General features: G+C 42.4%; 1 protein-coding gene across 1 annotated transcript in view; it reads right to left on the bottom strand.

The window, feature by feature from the left end:
- Positions 1-12166, bottom strand: part of FAM13C (family with sequence similarity 13 member C) — a 116022-nt gene extending 103856 nt beyond the window's left edge. Inside the window, exons 1-5 of the mRNA XM_062496085.1 lie at positions 12137-12166; positions 10397-10571; positions 9988-10197; positions 8094-8277; positions 3183-3318 (exon numbers count right to left, since the gene is read on the bottom strand). Coding sequence (XP_062352069.1) covers positions 3183-3318; positions 8094-8277; positions 9988-10197; positions 10397-10571; positions 12137-12166 — 735 coding nt within the window. The remainder of the gene's footprint in view (positions 1-3182; positions 3319-8093; positions 8278-9987; positions 10198-10396; positions 10572-12136) is intronic.
- Positions 12167-16257: the final 4091 nt, after the last annotated feature.

Genomic DNA, 16257 nt, shown 5'->3' with positions numbered 1-16257 from the left:
AACAAAGTTAATGCTGAAACATCCATTTCTTCTTTGAAAAAAGCTAAACCCATAAGATTAACAAAACTCTCCAGACCACAAAAGCCTTCCCAATAAAGCCATAATTTGAGCAAAGTATCCATGAAATATTTAGTTGCACTCTTCTGACCAGCTCCAAACCACACTACAGTTTCATAATTTCATTCTGAGTTGTCTGTGGTCAACCTGCAGGTCCAGGATACTATCCAGTTCTACTTCCCCACACCCCTGGATCTCTGCAATCCCTTCATAATAGGGTTCTAAGATGGTAGAGAGCAGCCTTGCTGATACATCGTGAAGTAGGCATAAAAGGACAAAGCCAGAGAAGAGAACAAGAAATGAGACTCCTTTCCTCAGGGTGTAGCCACTTCTACCCAAACCCATGCTTTAATTTCTCCTAACCAAACCCCTGCTCTAATGGAGAGATGAGCAGTGGCTTGGAGGCACCCATAAAGTCATGTTCCTGTTTGTTTGTAAGACAAAGGTAGCATGCATAAATCAGGAAGGATTTATCTATGACTTCTGTACAAACAGGAGATACAGAAACACATTCTTGGACTAGATACAAAAAAATAAAAAAATACATATTCAACTTTTATCTGGAATGTAAGATTCAGAAATGACAAATTGCTATTAGCAAGGTTTGGTTCATAATTAAATTACACTATAGAAGTTAAGATAATCTTGCACACATCCAACACAGCTATTGATATTCCTTGGGTTCAAGACAGTTATCTAGAGAGGCCTCAGCTCAAAACCAACACCACAGTGCCTGACCTCTTTTTAAAGAATTATTTAATCCAAACATGAAAATCAGTTTGGTACCAGTGCAGCTTTTGGGCTAGGGCAGAAGGTTATAGGACAGCTTTAAATGCTGGTGAATACTCAGGAGCAGTGGAGTGGAAGGGGGATAAAATCAAGGTTCAAATAAAATGCACTAAAAAACCCCACACACAGACACAAAACCCCAGCCTGGTAGGATTTTGCAGCATTCTGACACTATTTTAAGAGGGGGAAATATATATAAAACATACAGGAGAAAGGACAAGTTAAATTACATCATGGCTGGGATATAACTTGAAACCACTGTCTTTATATATAATTGGCTGTGAATAGTCTACTGCCCAGCCCAGGGTTATAGTTCTGAACTACCAAAAGCTTGCAAATTCTTCTCCCAGTCTGTATCAGCCAGCACACACAGCATAAATGAGATGGCTCCTGGCACTCTGAGACACTAAGAACTCTGCTCAGAGCAATCAATCTGCCTGTTTCAGCCCACAAACAGCACACCTGAAGGTTAAGTCTTGTCAGCTGTATGGCAGGCCTGCCAGATTGGCATAGGTTTAGTTTGACAGAGTTCAAGTTAACTTAAAATGTTGAAGTGGGGAAAAAAAATACAACCCAAGAACAAAATCAGAGGAATTAAGCAGTCCAAATGCAAGTACCTGTGTAAAAGCCAATAAAAACAAGTTTCATTTCCAAGACGTAACAAGGTATCTGAGCCAGGTTTGCCATTTCACTTTTTGCTTGTTTTACTGGAAGAAAAACATGGACTTTTAATATGTTTAGTTTGTAAACCCAACTTTGATGTTTCTAATTTAGTGGACCTTGAGCAATTGTTGTATTATGAAAGATGAAGGGTACCTATCCAGTGTACTGGGTTTCCTGCCAAAAATTACAAAATCAAGATCAGCCACAGGATACTGAATTCCATTCTCACCCACAGATGGGATTTCTTTCATAAGCTTACCTCAGAGCAGGGGAGAGTACCCCATGTCTATGCCTTGTCTGAGGCTTTATTAAAGAACTTGAGAGGAGCTTTTCAGCAGAATTCTTTCCCACATCACCACAATTCCAGACAGACTGACATTTTGCAGAATTACAGGGAGTGAAGCTGGTTCTAAAACAAAAGCACTGCAAGTGAGAGCCAAGCTTCGTGGCTTCTCTAATACCTTTCCAGTTTCTTTCAGTTGCTGATGCTTCTTATAGCATTTGCAAACAGAAGTAGGTCTCTTGAGACAGCTAATACCTTGACTTTGTGTGTTCATGTGAGTACTCATTCAGAAACTCCCAGAGGTGGTAGTGACATGGGACTTCTTCAGAGAGAAAGGGGAGCTGGGAGCATGGGCTCCAGCACTGTCTTAGTGTCAAACAATCCTAGGGTTACATCTGGGGCCATGTCTTGTAGAAATGAAGCATTATTTTAGAAACATCCTCTTATCAGTATAGTCGGTTCTTTTTACCTGCATCCGTACAAGTTTTGTTTTCTAAGAAAGCTTCCAAGGAGCATTGCATTCCCAATATTCTCCTTGGGATATGCAATATGTTCTAAATATTGAATTTGACTTTGTATTAGAAGTCTGCTAGTTTTCCTTAATGGGGATACTTGGAGAAAGAAGCCAGAAAGTTAAGGAGTCATAAACACAAATATCATCATCCACATGTATATGCAGTGCTAATCTCTTGCACATTCCATCACTTGACCTGGCACACTGCTGCCAGCCTCCCCATGAACCATGAACAGGGATCACAAAACTGCACTGTGGAGCGGTTTGCTACAACGTTTCCTTCATGTCTTTTTCCAAAAATAAATTTCAAGTTAAGCAACAATGATACACTACATCACAAAGTGAAAACAAGATTTATATTGACCCAAACCAGGATTCTATCATGTTTCTTCCACTACGAGTTTTTCAATAAAGAGGCAAGAAAGGAATCAAAGTGCTAACAATGTTTTAGAAAAGAAAATGCCCAAGGAGAGGTTGGAACATACGCAGTGAGTTCTAAAATATAAGAAAGGGTTTTCAAACCCTCTGATTTTACTTTCCTGTATCACCGACGTATAGAAAAACATACACACAAAATAAAAAGTGTTTCACTCGAGGAAAAATCCAGCGGCTTTGATCTAACAAAGCTTGGCATTAATATATTTAAAGTGGAACAGCTTGGCATTTTCTTCTTGACCTTTTGCTTTTGCATTTGCACATTTTTCCAAATTAGAATTTTAACACTCATGTTTCCTCTCCAGCTTAAGTATATCAAGAATATTTGCATTGCTAGCTACAAGCTACTTTCGTTAATTACATGTGCATAAGCAAATGTATTTCTAGTTCTGGGTTTCAACCTAACGAAGCACTTTTGATTTCTTGCTGTAACTTTCTTACCTGAAGGCCATCTGCTTGTGTCTGTGAGAAACAAGGGTTCAGGTCAACAAAAAGCATCTCCTGGTGTTGAAGCAAATACAGCAGGAGGCCATTGTAAAGCCTTTGTTCTTCACAAGCCAAGGGGCTGACAGGAATCCTAAAGGAGGAGGAGATGGATTAATCTGAGGAGCTCTCAGATCGGGAGCTGATCAAGAGTGACACAGGGAGCCCTCCCAGTACCCAAGAGAATTCAGCAAAGCAGCAGTTGCACTGGAGCTTGGTGGGCTCACAACACCAGGACTTCCAGTGACAGAGCCCAGCTTTGCTGCAATGGCTCACAACACAATGGATCTTCGTGGCAGCACAGAAAAGTAGTTAGAACCTGATGAAAAGGACAGAAAAAATAAAATAAAAGTGGCCTATCAATCTGCCATTGCTCACTGGCATTGGGATGGAAAGAGTGGTTTTGTTCTACCTTCATGTATGAAGGTGAACTTTGATCAATAGAAAGTCTTATTACCAGAACTGTCTGGGAAAAAAACACAGGTGAAAAACTGCTTCAGTGTATTAACTTATAAATCCACAGACATAACGGGAAGTGGAAATTCCAGATGTTCCCATTAACCGTGCTGAGTTTGGGTTCTTTTCTTTCTTGTTCTCCCCACATTTTTGGGTTTTTTTTATGAATAATAGTTGAATTTTTATTATCCCTGTCAAGCCAGAATAATTTAATTAAAATAATTTTTACACAGGATTCTAATCTCAGTCCCTGAAGGACTTGTGTGTTCACCCCTGCCAACCATCCAGAATAACACTTACTTAAATGCTGTGCCCTTAATGGAGCTTCTCCAGCCATGTTGCACCAACTCAGTTACACCCAGCACAATATTAATATTTAAAGAAGAAATTCATAAACTCTGGAGGCTAATGTGGAGCATGAATACACCAGTCTTCTGTTTGCCAAATGAGTACATTCATTATTCATTTGCAATTTTAAAGTACAAATATACACGTTGGGCCCAGTCCAACTGCTTTAATTCGTGTTCCTCTTTTGTAAACTTACTGTTGTTTCTGTAAGGACTTGAGTTTGGGCTCCTTTTGAAAGCAGAAAGTTTAAGCAGAGTCATAGCCAGGTGCAACACAGAGAGGTTTACAGGATGAACCACTTTGTCATCAGCTCCTTCTTTAGGATTAGTTAACATTGCTTTTTCTTGGATTCCCATTTTTCTTGGGACAGACACAGTTTGTCCACAATATAAAAGGCTGCTTGTAAAACCTGGTTGACTGAGCAATAGCCTTTGCTGCTTACAACAATCCTAAGAGATTATTCATCACTTATCCAAACATCAACACCCTCAGCTCACAGGCTAGACAAGCAATATTTTTAGTCCTTTGTCTTCTTTTTCAGCTTCTTTCCTTAGCTTGGACATCTGTTCCTGAATCCACCTCGACCAGCTGTTAACTCCTTACCAGAAGGAGAACTGCACAACCTATTTAGGAAGATAAATGGCTCTCACACCACTCATTGAGTCCTCCTTTCCCTTATTAGCAGCCTGTGTTTGTATGCCCAGTTCTCATTTCATCCTGAAACAGATCTAAGCTATAGACTGGGATGAGACAGCTGACTCAAAATATCAATGTCTCATCAGCAGATATTCATGGTGGCAACAGGTGTGCAGTCCAAATATAGAGAATACACTTCTAGTATTCTCTTCAGCCACCTTCCACAATGGCTTTCAATTAATTTTGTCACTTCCTGCCTCTTCAGATACTTCTGCCCCTATCAGAAACTGCATTATTGGGGTGACAGTAAAGAGCAACCAGGTTCCCACACTGCTAAATCCAGGCACATGATTCTAGGAAGTGCAGAACTACTGAGGTATATTCTGCACTTCCCTATAAAAGCTCCATAATCAGCTGCAGGACGAATCACAGAACACTCAATACAAATAAGAAACAAGTAAAACCTGACCATCAGGAATTAGCCACTGGTTTTCTTGAGCGAGTCTAAAACTTTCAAAGCTGCTTTGCCACAAAGCGCAGGCTAAAAAGTCCACAAAAGTCCCTTGCCTTGGCTTTGTCCAGGAGATCTGCCAAGGTTCCCTGCCACCACAGGCTTGCTGCAAATTTACAGAAACAATGAGTCAAAGTGAGTAGAAGCAAACAGCTGGCTGGCTGGAGTCCTTGTGCACTCATGCAAGAATTGTTTACTGAGATCAGAACTAAAAATCTCTTCAACGAGATGAAGCATAACAAAGTATCCATGGAAATTCAAGTAACATCAGGCAAATCTCTGATAAAAGCATAGCAACACATTCTTCTAGGCATTTACAGATACTAGGACAAAACCAGGAGTTTTCCATTATATCCTCTAACTAGGCTTTCAATGTAATACCTGTACCAAGCCTTATAATTTTTGTGTTACAATAACCAGAGCTACAAATCACAAAGTATGTGCAGTTTAGACTTATAAGGTACAAAGTTTAATATTTTTCTTTTGTGTTCCCAAGGCCCATCAGGGTTCCACGTTCTAATTAGTGAATATTCCTACTCAGTCACTTCAGTGAAACTGTAAGTATGACAGGTCTCCACAAATAAAAACACCAAAAGATTGACATAGGTGATAATCATAGACAGAACTTACACTTGAATATAAATAGATAAGAAATTTAAAGCAAAAAGGCTCAGAAACAATTTCGTTTAGTTGTTTAATGTCAAAGAAGGAAGAAGTAATTTCACAAAAATATAAATTGCCAGAACACATGAAGAACAGTTTTAACACCAGCAATGAATTTATGCCAGACATGGATCTGCCATTACCTCCAGAAGGTTAATTCCAGCAATTGCATGGAGTACACATTACTGCAGATTAGATCTAGAACTGTTTTTTTCCATAACCTTCACATTTACACTGAGCAACTATAACAAGTACTGCCCAACATGTCTCAATGTCCTACACTCTGGCTGCCAAATGTTTCATAATGTGCCAGATAATTGCTCTAATTCTTGCTCTGAAAGACATAAAGGTTATTTATGACTTTCCCCTGTGTCAGCAGATATGATTTGCCACAGCTGACTACCTTGAATTTTGCTGCTGTACAGGACAATGCCAATGATTTATTCTGAATCATCAGGTCACTCAGCATGAAGTGGTATAGAGCAATCTCACTGTCAGAGCCAGTTGCAAGGCTCTTCTCTCTGCCCAACTACCAAAAAGGTGATTTCTCATAACCCTAGGAGGTAGAATGACTGCAAAAAGGTGAAGATAACATTTATAGGGCAGACCTACTTCTATTTATGGTAGCTGTTGTGACAGGTCACTGGCAGGGAAACCCTATGCTGATTGCTTTCAAGGCTTCTCAAACAGGTCATTGCCACAAATGTACTGAATGTACTTTAAAATCAGGCAAAGGCACGTGTTCAGAAGTATCTGGGCCGTGTCTCAGAAGAGTGGGACATTTAAAAACTGAAGCAGTTCATCAATCAGTAAGGGAGCTTACTGGGCATATGCAGATACAGGAATCAGTGGGCACACACCGGGATAATTTGGGAACAGAGATAAAGTCTTCTCGCATGTGTGTGCATGCACAGAAGCCCCAGGTGAGTGCAAATGTCACCTGATGGCAGAAGAGTGACAGTCAGTGAAGTGCTTTTTGAATTAATGTGGGTGCCAAGGGATAGATTATCAGTGAAGGCCTTTTAGCATCAGCCAATGCTTACACGTATCACCACACAACTAATCAAAACACTGATAAATAAACCTCATCTGTCTCCACTCATTTACTAAATTTAGTATTCAGATATCAAGGAACTTGGGGCCTGGTTGCAAAACTGCTTTGTTACATAGCTGAATATCCCCCATGGTGAGGTTTTTTTCCCAGAGGGCAGAATGGTATAGCTCCAACCACACCACATCTTGTTAGCTTTGGTTCCCTTGCTGTGCTTTTGTTAAAGATATAAAGATACAAATTCTGGTAGACCTGGTAATAAACCCAAAGAGCAGGGTAACAGAGACCACCTATGAAACAGGAGCAAGGGTCAAAAGTACAGTTCCCCAAAACAAAGCCTGTCATTGATGCTGGGTACCCATTTTGCTGAATATGTACTTTTAAAATAAACTTGGCTTGCCATTAAAAAAACCCACCCAACTGAATAACAAGGCTTTTTTACTGCATAGAAGATATTACCTGCTAATAGATATATTTTGCAAAGTGCCATTGGCTTATAGTTCATATAAAGCTGTCATGGCTGTGACCCACTAAAACAATGGTTTACAAGTTGTAACAGGTACAAATATTTAACATCCTCTAGTGTCAACAACAAAAGGGAAAATCCTCCATTATCTGATCACACTAGGCTGTTCCTTCTTACCACCTTGACTTGCAGGACCTGTTGTTGTCCCCCCCCACACTTTTTAGTTTCCAGTTTTGTGCCCACTCACCATCACCCTGAGCATGCCTTCTCTAGCTCCAGCCAAGCACTCACTGCTTGCAAGCTCAGCTGGCTCTGTTTGGATATCAACTTCAATTTTAGCAACGAGGGCAGAATGAGTTGCTTCTCTTTTTTGACAGTAGGGATTCATTTCTCTGCAATCAAATGCTGTTACAAAGTCAAAATGAGGGTGGGCTTTCCAGAATTGAATGCAACAACTAAGTAGCTTCCACAGTCAGCACCTACCTTGGCTAAGAAAAGTAGTTTTCATTAAACATCTCTCTAGCCCCCAAGTCAATTAATATGGTTTCTTACTTGAGGCTTGCCCTGTCTGGTCAGTCACCAGCTCAGAACTTGTCACATCTGCCCTTAATACACCATATAAACACCAAATTTACAAAATGCTCCACTGACTATTGGACACAGAGTTATGACAGAAAGCCTCCCTGTGAGGTGTGATCTTGTTGTGCAGTTTGAGGCAGCTGAATAGAGAGGACTCACTTGAACAGAGCAGGTCCAAACACGATGGCCAGGTTTTCCAGAGTCATGAAATTCACTGCACTGTAGGTTGCTACCTTTAACAGGAAAGCAGACAGGAACTGAAGAAGATTTTGATGGGCTTTGGGCAGGCAGCTGAGCAACTGTCTCAGGTTCTCTATGCATTCTGTTGTATTAATTTTGTGCTCTGGGGGGAAAAAAAAATAGCCAAACTTATATCATAGATATTCCTCATACTAGTACAATTTCATCATACACATTAGATATAAGAAAGAAGGAAGGTTTAAAAATATGTTAGAACAAAGTGGAAGAATAAATATGTCCCAAACAAGGATTTTGTACACTAAATTTTGACGTAAGTTTTTCACCTATGAATATTTAAGAACCACAGATTTTCCAGGTACTGATTTTTACATTCACCGTAAAACACTGATTCTGGTATTTTTCCACTTATGGTAGAATCACCCAGCACTTGCTGCTTTCCTAATGAAATTGCAGGCAGGAGTCACATACCTGAATCCTCAAAGCTGCCTTGAAAGATGGTACAGAGCTGTCAGCCTTGACTCTCCCAAGAGATTTTACACATGCTGTATGATTTTCATTAAGAGGAATGAGAAATTGTCCCCTTTCAGTCCCACATCATCTTCACTTCCTGACTAATTGGTAGCTCTCAGACTCAAAACATCTTTGCTCTATAAATATGCAACTGTAGTTACACAAGAGATGCTTAAAATTCTAAATTGGGGATACTTAACATTTTCTTGGTTCTCATTCTTCAAAGAAGGGTAACAAGGCAAAAAATGGGCTCATAAACAGCTCCATTTGATCAGCAGTTCTGTATCAGTAGGATAAAGTCTCCTGGTTACTAGAACTGAGATGACAGCACTGCTCAATAATTGGCAGCTGATGCTCAAATTTGCCATAGATCACCAGGACACGTCTGTGTAGATTTGACATTTTTGTAAGCAAATCATGCCCTTGAGGGTAATTTTAGCCCTAAAAAAACACATTCTGCACAGGCCAAGGCCCATGGTGTTCAACTGATTAATGAGAGAAATGGAAAAGGGGATGAAGAGGAAAAAATAATTTAAAAAACAAGCAGCGAGTCTGTTCAAGGTAGAAAAAACAAAACACTTGCAAAAGCCCCGTAGGTCTTTCTGCATAGACTTTCACAGTTCATGAAACTTCTTCCTTTCTCTTTCTTTGTAAACTCCTACACAGGCACTTCGAACAAAAGCACACTGCAAAGTGACCCACAAAACTCACTTATTTGTATGAAAACACCTTAATTAGTTACCAGTCAAAATGACTGGACAGACTGAGAACAGAGCTCAGACATTACAGACATGAGTGGGGAACCAGGCAGTGGACTCGTGGGGTGCTCATCTTGGTTTTACATGCTGCTCCACACACTGCTGTCCAAGGAGATTGTAAGAGGACTGTTAAAATAAATGCTAATTAAAATAAAGTTCTAAATTACAATAGTGATGTGCAGAAAAATCTCCTTTACCAGAGAAGGTTAAATAAAAAAGAGACAGTGTGTATATAAAAACACAAGCAGCATTATGGTGGTGATTACATTAAAACTAAAAATATTATCTCAGTAATTAAAATGGTATGCAACTTAAAGAAGAAAGCATGCAGAAGAGGAGCTTCCTAGGAGAATACAGGATTGGATGGCAGGATTTATCACCACAGGAAGGAAGGGAATCCAAAAGACTCAATGAATTTTAAAAAGACTGTAGACACGTTCATAGATGCCTGGTCCCTCCAAGGAAATTAAGCATCAGTCTCAGGTTAAGGAAACACAAAAATCTTGTTTATAGAAGGTTTAATAAGCACATTATCTGCCACTGTCAGTGAAAGGACAGAGTTTTGGAAGGTCCCCGTTCTGTACCTTGGAAAGTTTTTAGCAAGCCAGAGCAAATATTGTCTGGAAAAACAGCTACCGGTAGTTCTTTCAGAAAGAGCTTCAGGAGACTGGCCACAGAATCAACATCTCCATCATTAATAAGGTCTACTTTTTCCCCTTGATTGTACTTCTGCCTCAATTCCTTGATTTTATTTGCTGAGCCACCAATCCGAAATATTCCGACACGCTCCAGACCTGTGGAAGAAATGTAGAACAGTAACAGTGGTTGCTTTACCACACCTTTGAGGTAAGAACTGGAGTTCAAAAAGCAAGAGCTCCTTTAAGAAAACACAATTATTGTGAATAAGGACTTTTCAGCATTTACGACTGAGAAGTACAGCTTAAACAAAGAATATCAGTTTCCAAAAGCCAAGCAGAAAAAATATGAACTTACCAAATACCTCCAGGTACTCCACCATCTGTGTCACAAGAGAAGGAACCCCATATTGCTTTGCATCCTGTGCAAGGGTTTCCAGAGGAACACCAAAGCTGCTTCTTTCTCTGCTGAGCTGTAGATCTGGTGAAACTTTATTTGTTGTGTGCCTAACTTGTACAGAAGAGAATGATTTCTGGGGAATAAAAACAGGCAAGTGATAAACAGTGACTGGCTTTTATTATTTCAGCCTCCAAAGATCTACAGCTTCAGTAAAATTATTGTCTTTTTAGTAGTATCTTAGGGCAGATTTTATTTCCACTGTATATTCCTAAAATGCTAATATTCTTCTGTAGAGCTGAGAAAAGACATGTGATGGGGTAAACTCCAATAAAGCCCCCCTCACCCCTACTGTCAGGGAAAATGGGGCTTTGTGTTGAGGCAGATGAACTGTTCAGGACAGAGAGGGGTCACTTCCCCTCAAAAGAGCCCCAAAAGTCAGGAAAAAGCTGATCCTGTGCTGGTGCACAGCCTTCCAACCCCACGAAATTTGTGAATTTCTGCCTAATTCCTGAGGATAAAAAAAAATAAAAATGCAGGATTCATGAAGGAACTCGAAGTGGAATTTAGGTGGCAGCCATGGCACAAGCCTCGGAAGGGGCTCCCTTCTGCTCACCCAGTTATTCCAAATTTCTTACCCCAACAACTGATGCAAAAGCATGTGAAATCACAAACAACTTGCATTTTTCATCCTGCCTGATGATGAAGGAAGCTGTTTTTTCGTCCTAGCAGATTCATGGGCTGGGAAGCTGGTGGGCTCTGGTGGAGGGTGCCTGTCCCTGAGGGGCACTGTGATGACAGGGGCTGCCCTGGTGGGCACAGCCAGCTCTGCAGCCCTGCAGGGCTTCCTGGGGGTATTTGTAAATATATATCTAAATATATGCTTAGATACATTCTAAAAAAAAAAAATATATATATATATAATATGTATTTAAGAATAATGTCCTCCAGGAATATTTAAGAAAAGGTAAAATTCTGCCTGGTACTCTGAAAGGAGTCCTGCCTTCTTTCCCACCTCCCTTAAGCCCCTTGCTTGCTTTACAGGCAGGTGCCATTACCCACAGTAACTGCTGCATTTTGTCCTTGTGTTCCTACCAGGCAATGAGATCAGAAGTCCAAACCAGGGACACCTAGATTTACTATTTCTTCACTGGGACTTTTTAAATAGTATCTAAAAGGCAGATTTTAAAAATATTTTCTTTGTGGCATTATCTCAATGCATAGTGAAACCAGCTGCTTCTTGAATGTTTTTATTACTATGTTTTCCGAAGGAAAAAGGAAAGATTTTCCTACGGTTTTGAAGCTGAATTGCCATAGTGAAGCTGTTTTTCACACATGGCAGCAGCAAAGCCATGAGCTGGAGCTCCAGGAGAGACCTGCTGCCATGGCAAAAGCACACACAGCACTCGAAACACCCCAGCACATTTTGCTGTTTCAGTACGTAGGAAAGCTTAGACTATGATGTTAGTGTAACAGTGTGAATAGTTATCTAAAAAGAACAAATATTAGTATGTACCAAATATATCTTAGAGCATTTTTGTATATAAGCTGCAAGGTGTTCCAAAAACCCTGAAAATATCTGTGCACCATTCCTCTAAATCCCTCCCTTTTCCCTTTTCAGATGCAGCAGACAGCCAGCCTTCAGAGAAAGAAGGAAGGGTGTGAGGAAAGACCAAAGAAGCCAGATTGAAGTTCACTTACACAAATGGAAAGGGAGGCTCCTGCTCCCATGTTAGACTGCAGCAGTGCGCCAGTATTTCAGCTGTGCTGCTCACAAGACAACTTCACCTTCCCCTCCGCAGAGCCCTGCAGCCTGGCCAAAGCTGACTGCAGCCATTGGGCCATTTCTCTGCAATTAACTTATCAGATTATAATTGCTAGGCATCATCTCAGTCAGCGGTTATCCTTCCAGAGTTGGTGGAAGGTAGAAATTAACTCCTAGTAAAAGCGGATTCCTCGCAGCCAGCACTTCCCTCCGGAGGCACCTTGCACAAGCTGAGGGCTGTGTTACTGCCAGGAGAAGTTTCCATGGCACCTACCACACACAGTGCCACAGCTTCCCAGGCCATGCTGATCCTGGGCCTGATATTTGCTCTTGAGCAGGTTTTCACAGTGCAGGTTTGCAGATATTCATACTCCCTGCTGTCCTTTCTGCCTGCAGCAGCAAGGAAAACACTATGAGAAGGCCCTCTGTGTAAACATTACAGCTACTTGTTTATATAACACATGCACAATCATTTTGCCCAACACATGGGCAAGGACCCATCCAGTTTTTTAAATACGAAGATGCAATTAAGCCCAACACCTTTTATAATTGTTTCAGATATAAAGCCTGTCCTGGGAAATAAGAAATAACATTTCAGAAAAATCTAACCAGAGGAGATTTAAAATACAAACTTAGTAGGCACATGTGAAACAAAAGGAAAATGCACGAGGCACAAAAAGGTAGAGGTTCTGAGCCAGACCTCCTTAGTGGAGCACTAGAAAAGCAGGAATTGCTCCAACATCACACTGGTGCAGCACAGGTAGCAGAGATGGTTCCCTCCTCATTAGCAGGGGGAATACCACTTAAAAACTAGGGCAGAACGTTTTGCCTGCTTAACTTTCCACAAGATCCCACAATGAGGTCTGAGTAATGTTGTGGTTTAGGACTTTCTTCCTCTACCTACGCAGCTGGCCCCAGAAAAATCTACATCCACCTCACCACTCCACAGGTTCTACCTGGCTATCTCTTGCAGACAAACTCCATCTATCACCAGAGCTGTGCCTGTTCAGACTCTTAAAAATGCTGTCCCCATGACCAGACCTGTGCCTGCTCAGCCTGTTCAAGCTGCTGGACCCACAGGAGATCCTGGGGCTGATGGTGCTGTACCCTATGACTGCTAAAAGAGAGAAGAAGGTGTGTTGGCCCTCCCAGAGCAGCAGTGTGAGTGCTCTTACAGCAGCGTGGTGCTCTGTGCTCATTGCTGAGAGGGTACAGGGGGCATTTTGGTGTGACATCCCCTCCCTGCTGCATTCAAACCCTCTGCCCTCCAGCCACCAGGAGCAGTGCTTCTCCATCCTCCCAGCCCTCACACCCTTTATTGCTGTGTTTGCAAGGCAGCTGGAGCACAAGAAGCTCCCCCACCTTTGCTGGGTCCCTTTGGGACAGAAAAAAGCACCACGCATTCAGAGTCACCTTAGCTAACTATGCCGTGAGCCTGCAGCAGTCTGCACTCCGTAGAGAAACACATCACAAAAAGGCCTGTGCAAAAACTACAAAATTTAAACAAAAAAAATTTCAACTCTCCAACTCTTTGCTCCCTGCCCCAGAGCACATTTTCATTTTCCGTCTTCCTAGATGCCACAGGACTCACCCTGCTCACATGTCGCTCCCCCCTGCTTCAGCTGAACGTGCAAACCGTAGGCAAATAACTTTCAGAGCAACAAATTCTCCACCTGAGCAGCAAACACAAATTTTATCTTTGACTCATGCCAGGGCAAACAAGGCAACATCCACTGCGATCAACGTCTTGGTCTCAACTGCTCCTCTGACTTTAATTATTGAAGAATTTGCTTTCAAGTCCTGCCTGCAAGCTCCGGCACGGCTCATGGAAGACGCAGGCTCGGCGGCTCCCGGGAAGGCCGCAGCAGCTAGAGGGCACACAAGGCTTGCCGGAGAGGTGGTCCTGCGAGCCCCGCTGCAGACGTGGCAAGGAGCCCCAAGCCCCGGGCAGGGTTTTCCTTTCCTACCAAACAGCAGGGGCCGGAGGGAGGATTTCTCCTCGCATCACAGTTGTACAAAGAGCAGGAGCCTGTAGGTAGCACGAATTAAACATAAAACTGTTCATACTGTGTAGCTGAAATTCCAGCCCCTCCTTCACAACCTCCTGGGTCAAAGCCAGCTCCTGATGTATGAAAAGGACGCGTGGTGCTTTGAGAAGCCACCTGGACTTCAAGGGCACGACTGAATTAAACCCGAAGCTTTGGTCTCGCAGCACCCTGGCACCCAGGGGAAGGCTTGTGAGGAAAGGCAGTGCCCCAGCCTGGGCGTGGGAGGGGAGAGCACCAGGGGCTGCCTTTGTGCTCTCTCCACTGGGACCCTGGCCTCCAGCTGCTGAACGGGCTGCTTGTGAGGGTTGCTGATGTTTCCAAAAGATAGGGAAAGGAGAAACACGAAAGGAAAACAGAAAAATTTAGGTTTACTCCTTAGAACGCCAGATTTTTACAGCAACATTAGGAACAACAGGATCCCTTTGAGAGAGGTCAGAGGTAAATCCACTGTCGGTAGCAGTACAAAACAACACCAGCAAGAAAAATTATTAACTGAGGCTTCATGGTTCATTGAAGTTTTCCTTCAAAGCAGCAAGCAGCCTGCTCTACTAACTTGGTGATCTGTGTCTCAGCTTCAGAAGACTCCAAGCATCCAGCCAAGGAGGAATGAAAGCCCTTGCTGGTGGGCAAGATCCGAGCAGGGAGTGCACGCCCCGAGGGGAGGCTGCATTGGGATGTGATGTGGGCAGTCCTGCCGTGGCCCACATCCAGTTGGAGAGGCTCTGGTGGCTCTGGATGAGAGGCAAACACCAGGGAAAGCAGCTCTGCTGATGCCAGCTGCAGTCCTTGAGAAGGCACTGTCATACTATGATACATCAGTTGCACCACCTCAGCCTTGAGAGCCCTTGGGAGCTAAGCCCATAAAAGCATCCATCATTTATCACTAGAAACAGTCAGGGCTGATACACACAGCTGAGATTCCATCAGACAAACCTGTATTACTGCCTTTCAAACCAGGTTTTCATCTCACACGCAGCATTTGTATGTTTTATCCCAATTCATCATGAGCCAAACTAAACACTATACTTAATAAATTCTTACAAAATGTACATTTTATTGTATAAGGATGTGCTAGATAAACTATAGGGCTTCTCAAGCAAAAGGAAAAAATGGAAATAAGAGCTACATCCAAGACAGAAGTAGACATGGAAAAATGCATCTCATATTAGGCAATCATTGGCAAGAAATGAGGATCTCTCTTGATTATTACAGTATCAATATAAGTTTTCCTACATTTTAGCTGGTAAAAGTCATAGCACAGACATAAGGACTGGTTGCCACATATCCTTCATCATAGCAATCTGATTGCCAGCCATGCCTACTGGCCAAGTTCAGTTATCAGCCAGGAAGAGTTTCTGTCCTGACAAGAAGGCAGCTTTACCCACTGCTTCTTGCATTGCTTCTCACTGTGCCTATGGGAAGAGCACACAGGCCACACCACCTCCTGAGAGGCAAGCCCTTGTCAGCCCAGCAGAGTCTCCTCTAACTTGATTTCTGCTCAGGTGGTCTTCTCTGGAAGTGGATGCCCAAGGACAGAGATGGATGTGTCTGCAGAACCAGTGCCAGAGAGGCACACGGGAACTGCCCCTTTTCCACCAGCCAGGCACACACGAGTCCAGAGCTGTGCCAGAGCACACATCCCCTGAGTCATGGCAAGGCTCCTTCCCACCTTAGACACAGCACCTGGCAGGCTTGGAGCTGCTTCTCTATCTGAGCCCATCTCTGGCAAGGGATGTGTTGGTGTCCTGAGGTGGCTCAGACGAGCCTGTTTCGAGGCAGCTGAATTACAGGCATGTGGAGAACTGCCCAATGAAACAGTGTGAGGCAAATTGGCAAATTCTCAGACTGCTTGCTGGCTTGGCTTTTTTTTTTTTTTTTAATCTTCCCAGCCCATTAAATCTTCTAGCATCATCTTTCTTTCTGCAGGCTTTTGAAAAGCCTGCAGAAAGCTGCACAATTCCTTGGCAGTTTTGTGGAACTGAAAGGGACTGGCAGGCAACAGATCAATA

Source organism: Cinclus cinclus, chromosome 7, assembly GCF_963662255.1.
Source record: "Cinclus cinclus chromosome 7, bCinCin1.1, whole genome shotgun sequence".
Taxonomy (NCBI): Eukaryota; Metazoa; Chordata; class Aves; order Passeriformes; family Cinclidae; genus Cinclus; species Cinclus cinclus.
Note: the sequence above shows the minus strand (reverse complement) of the source record. Positions and strands in the feature narration are given on the sequence as shown.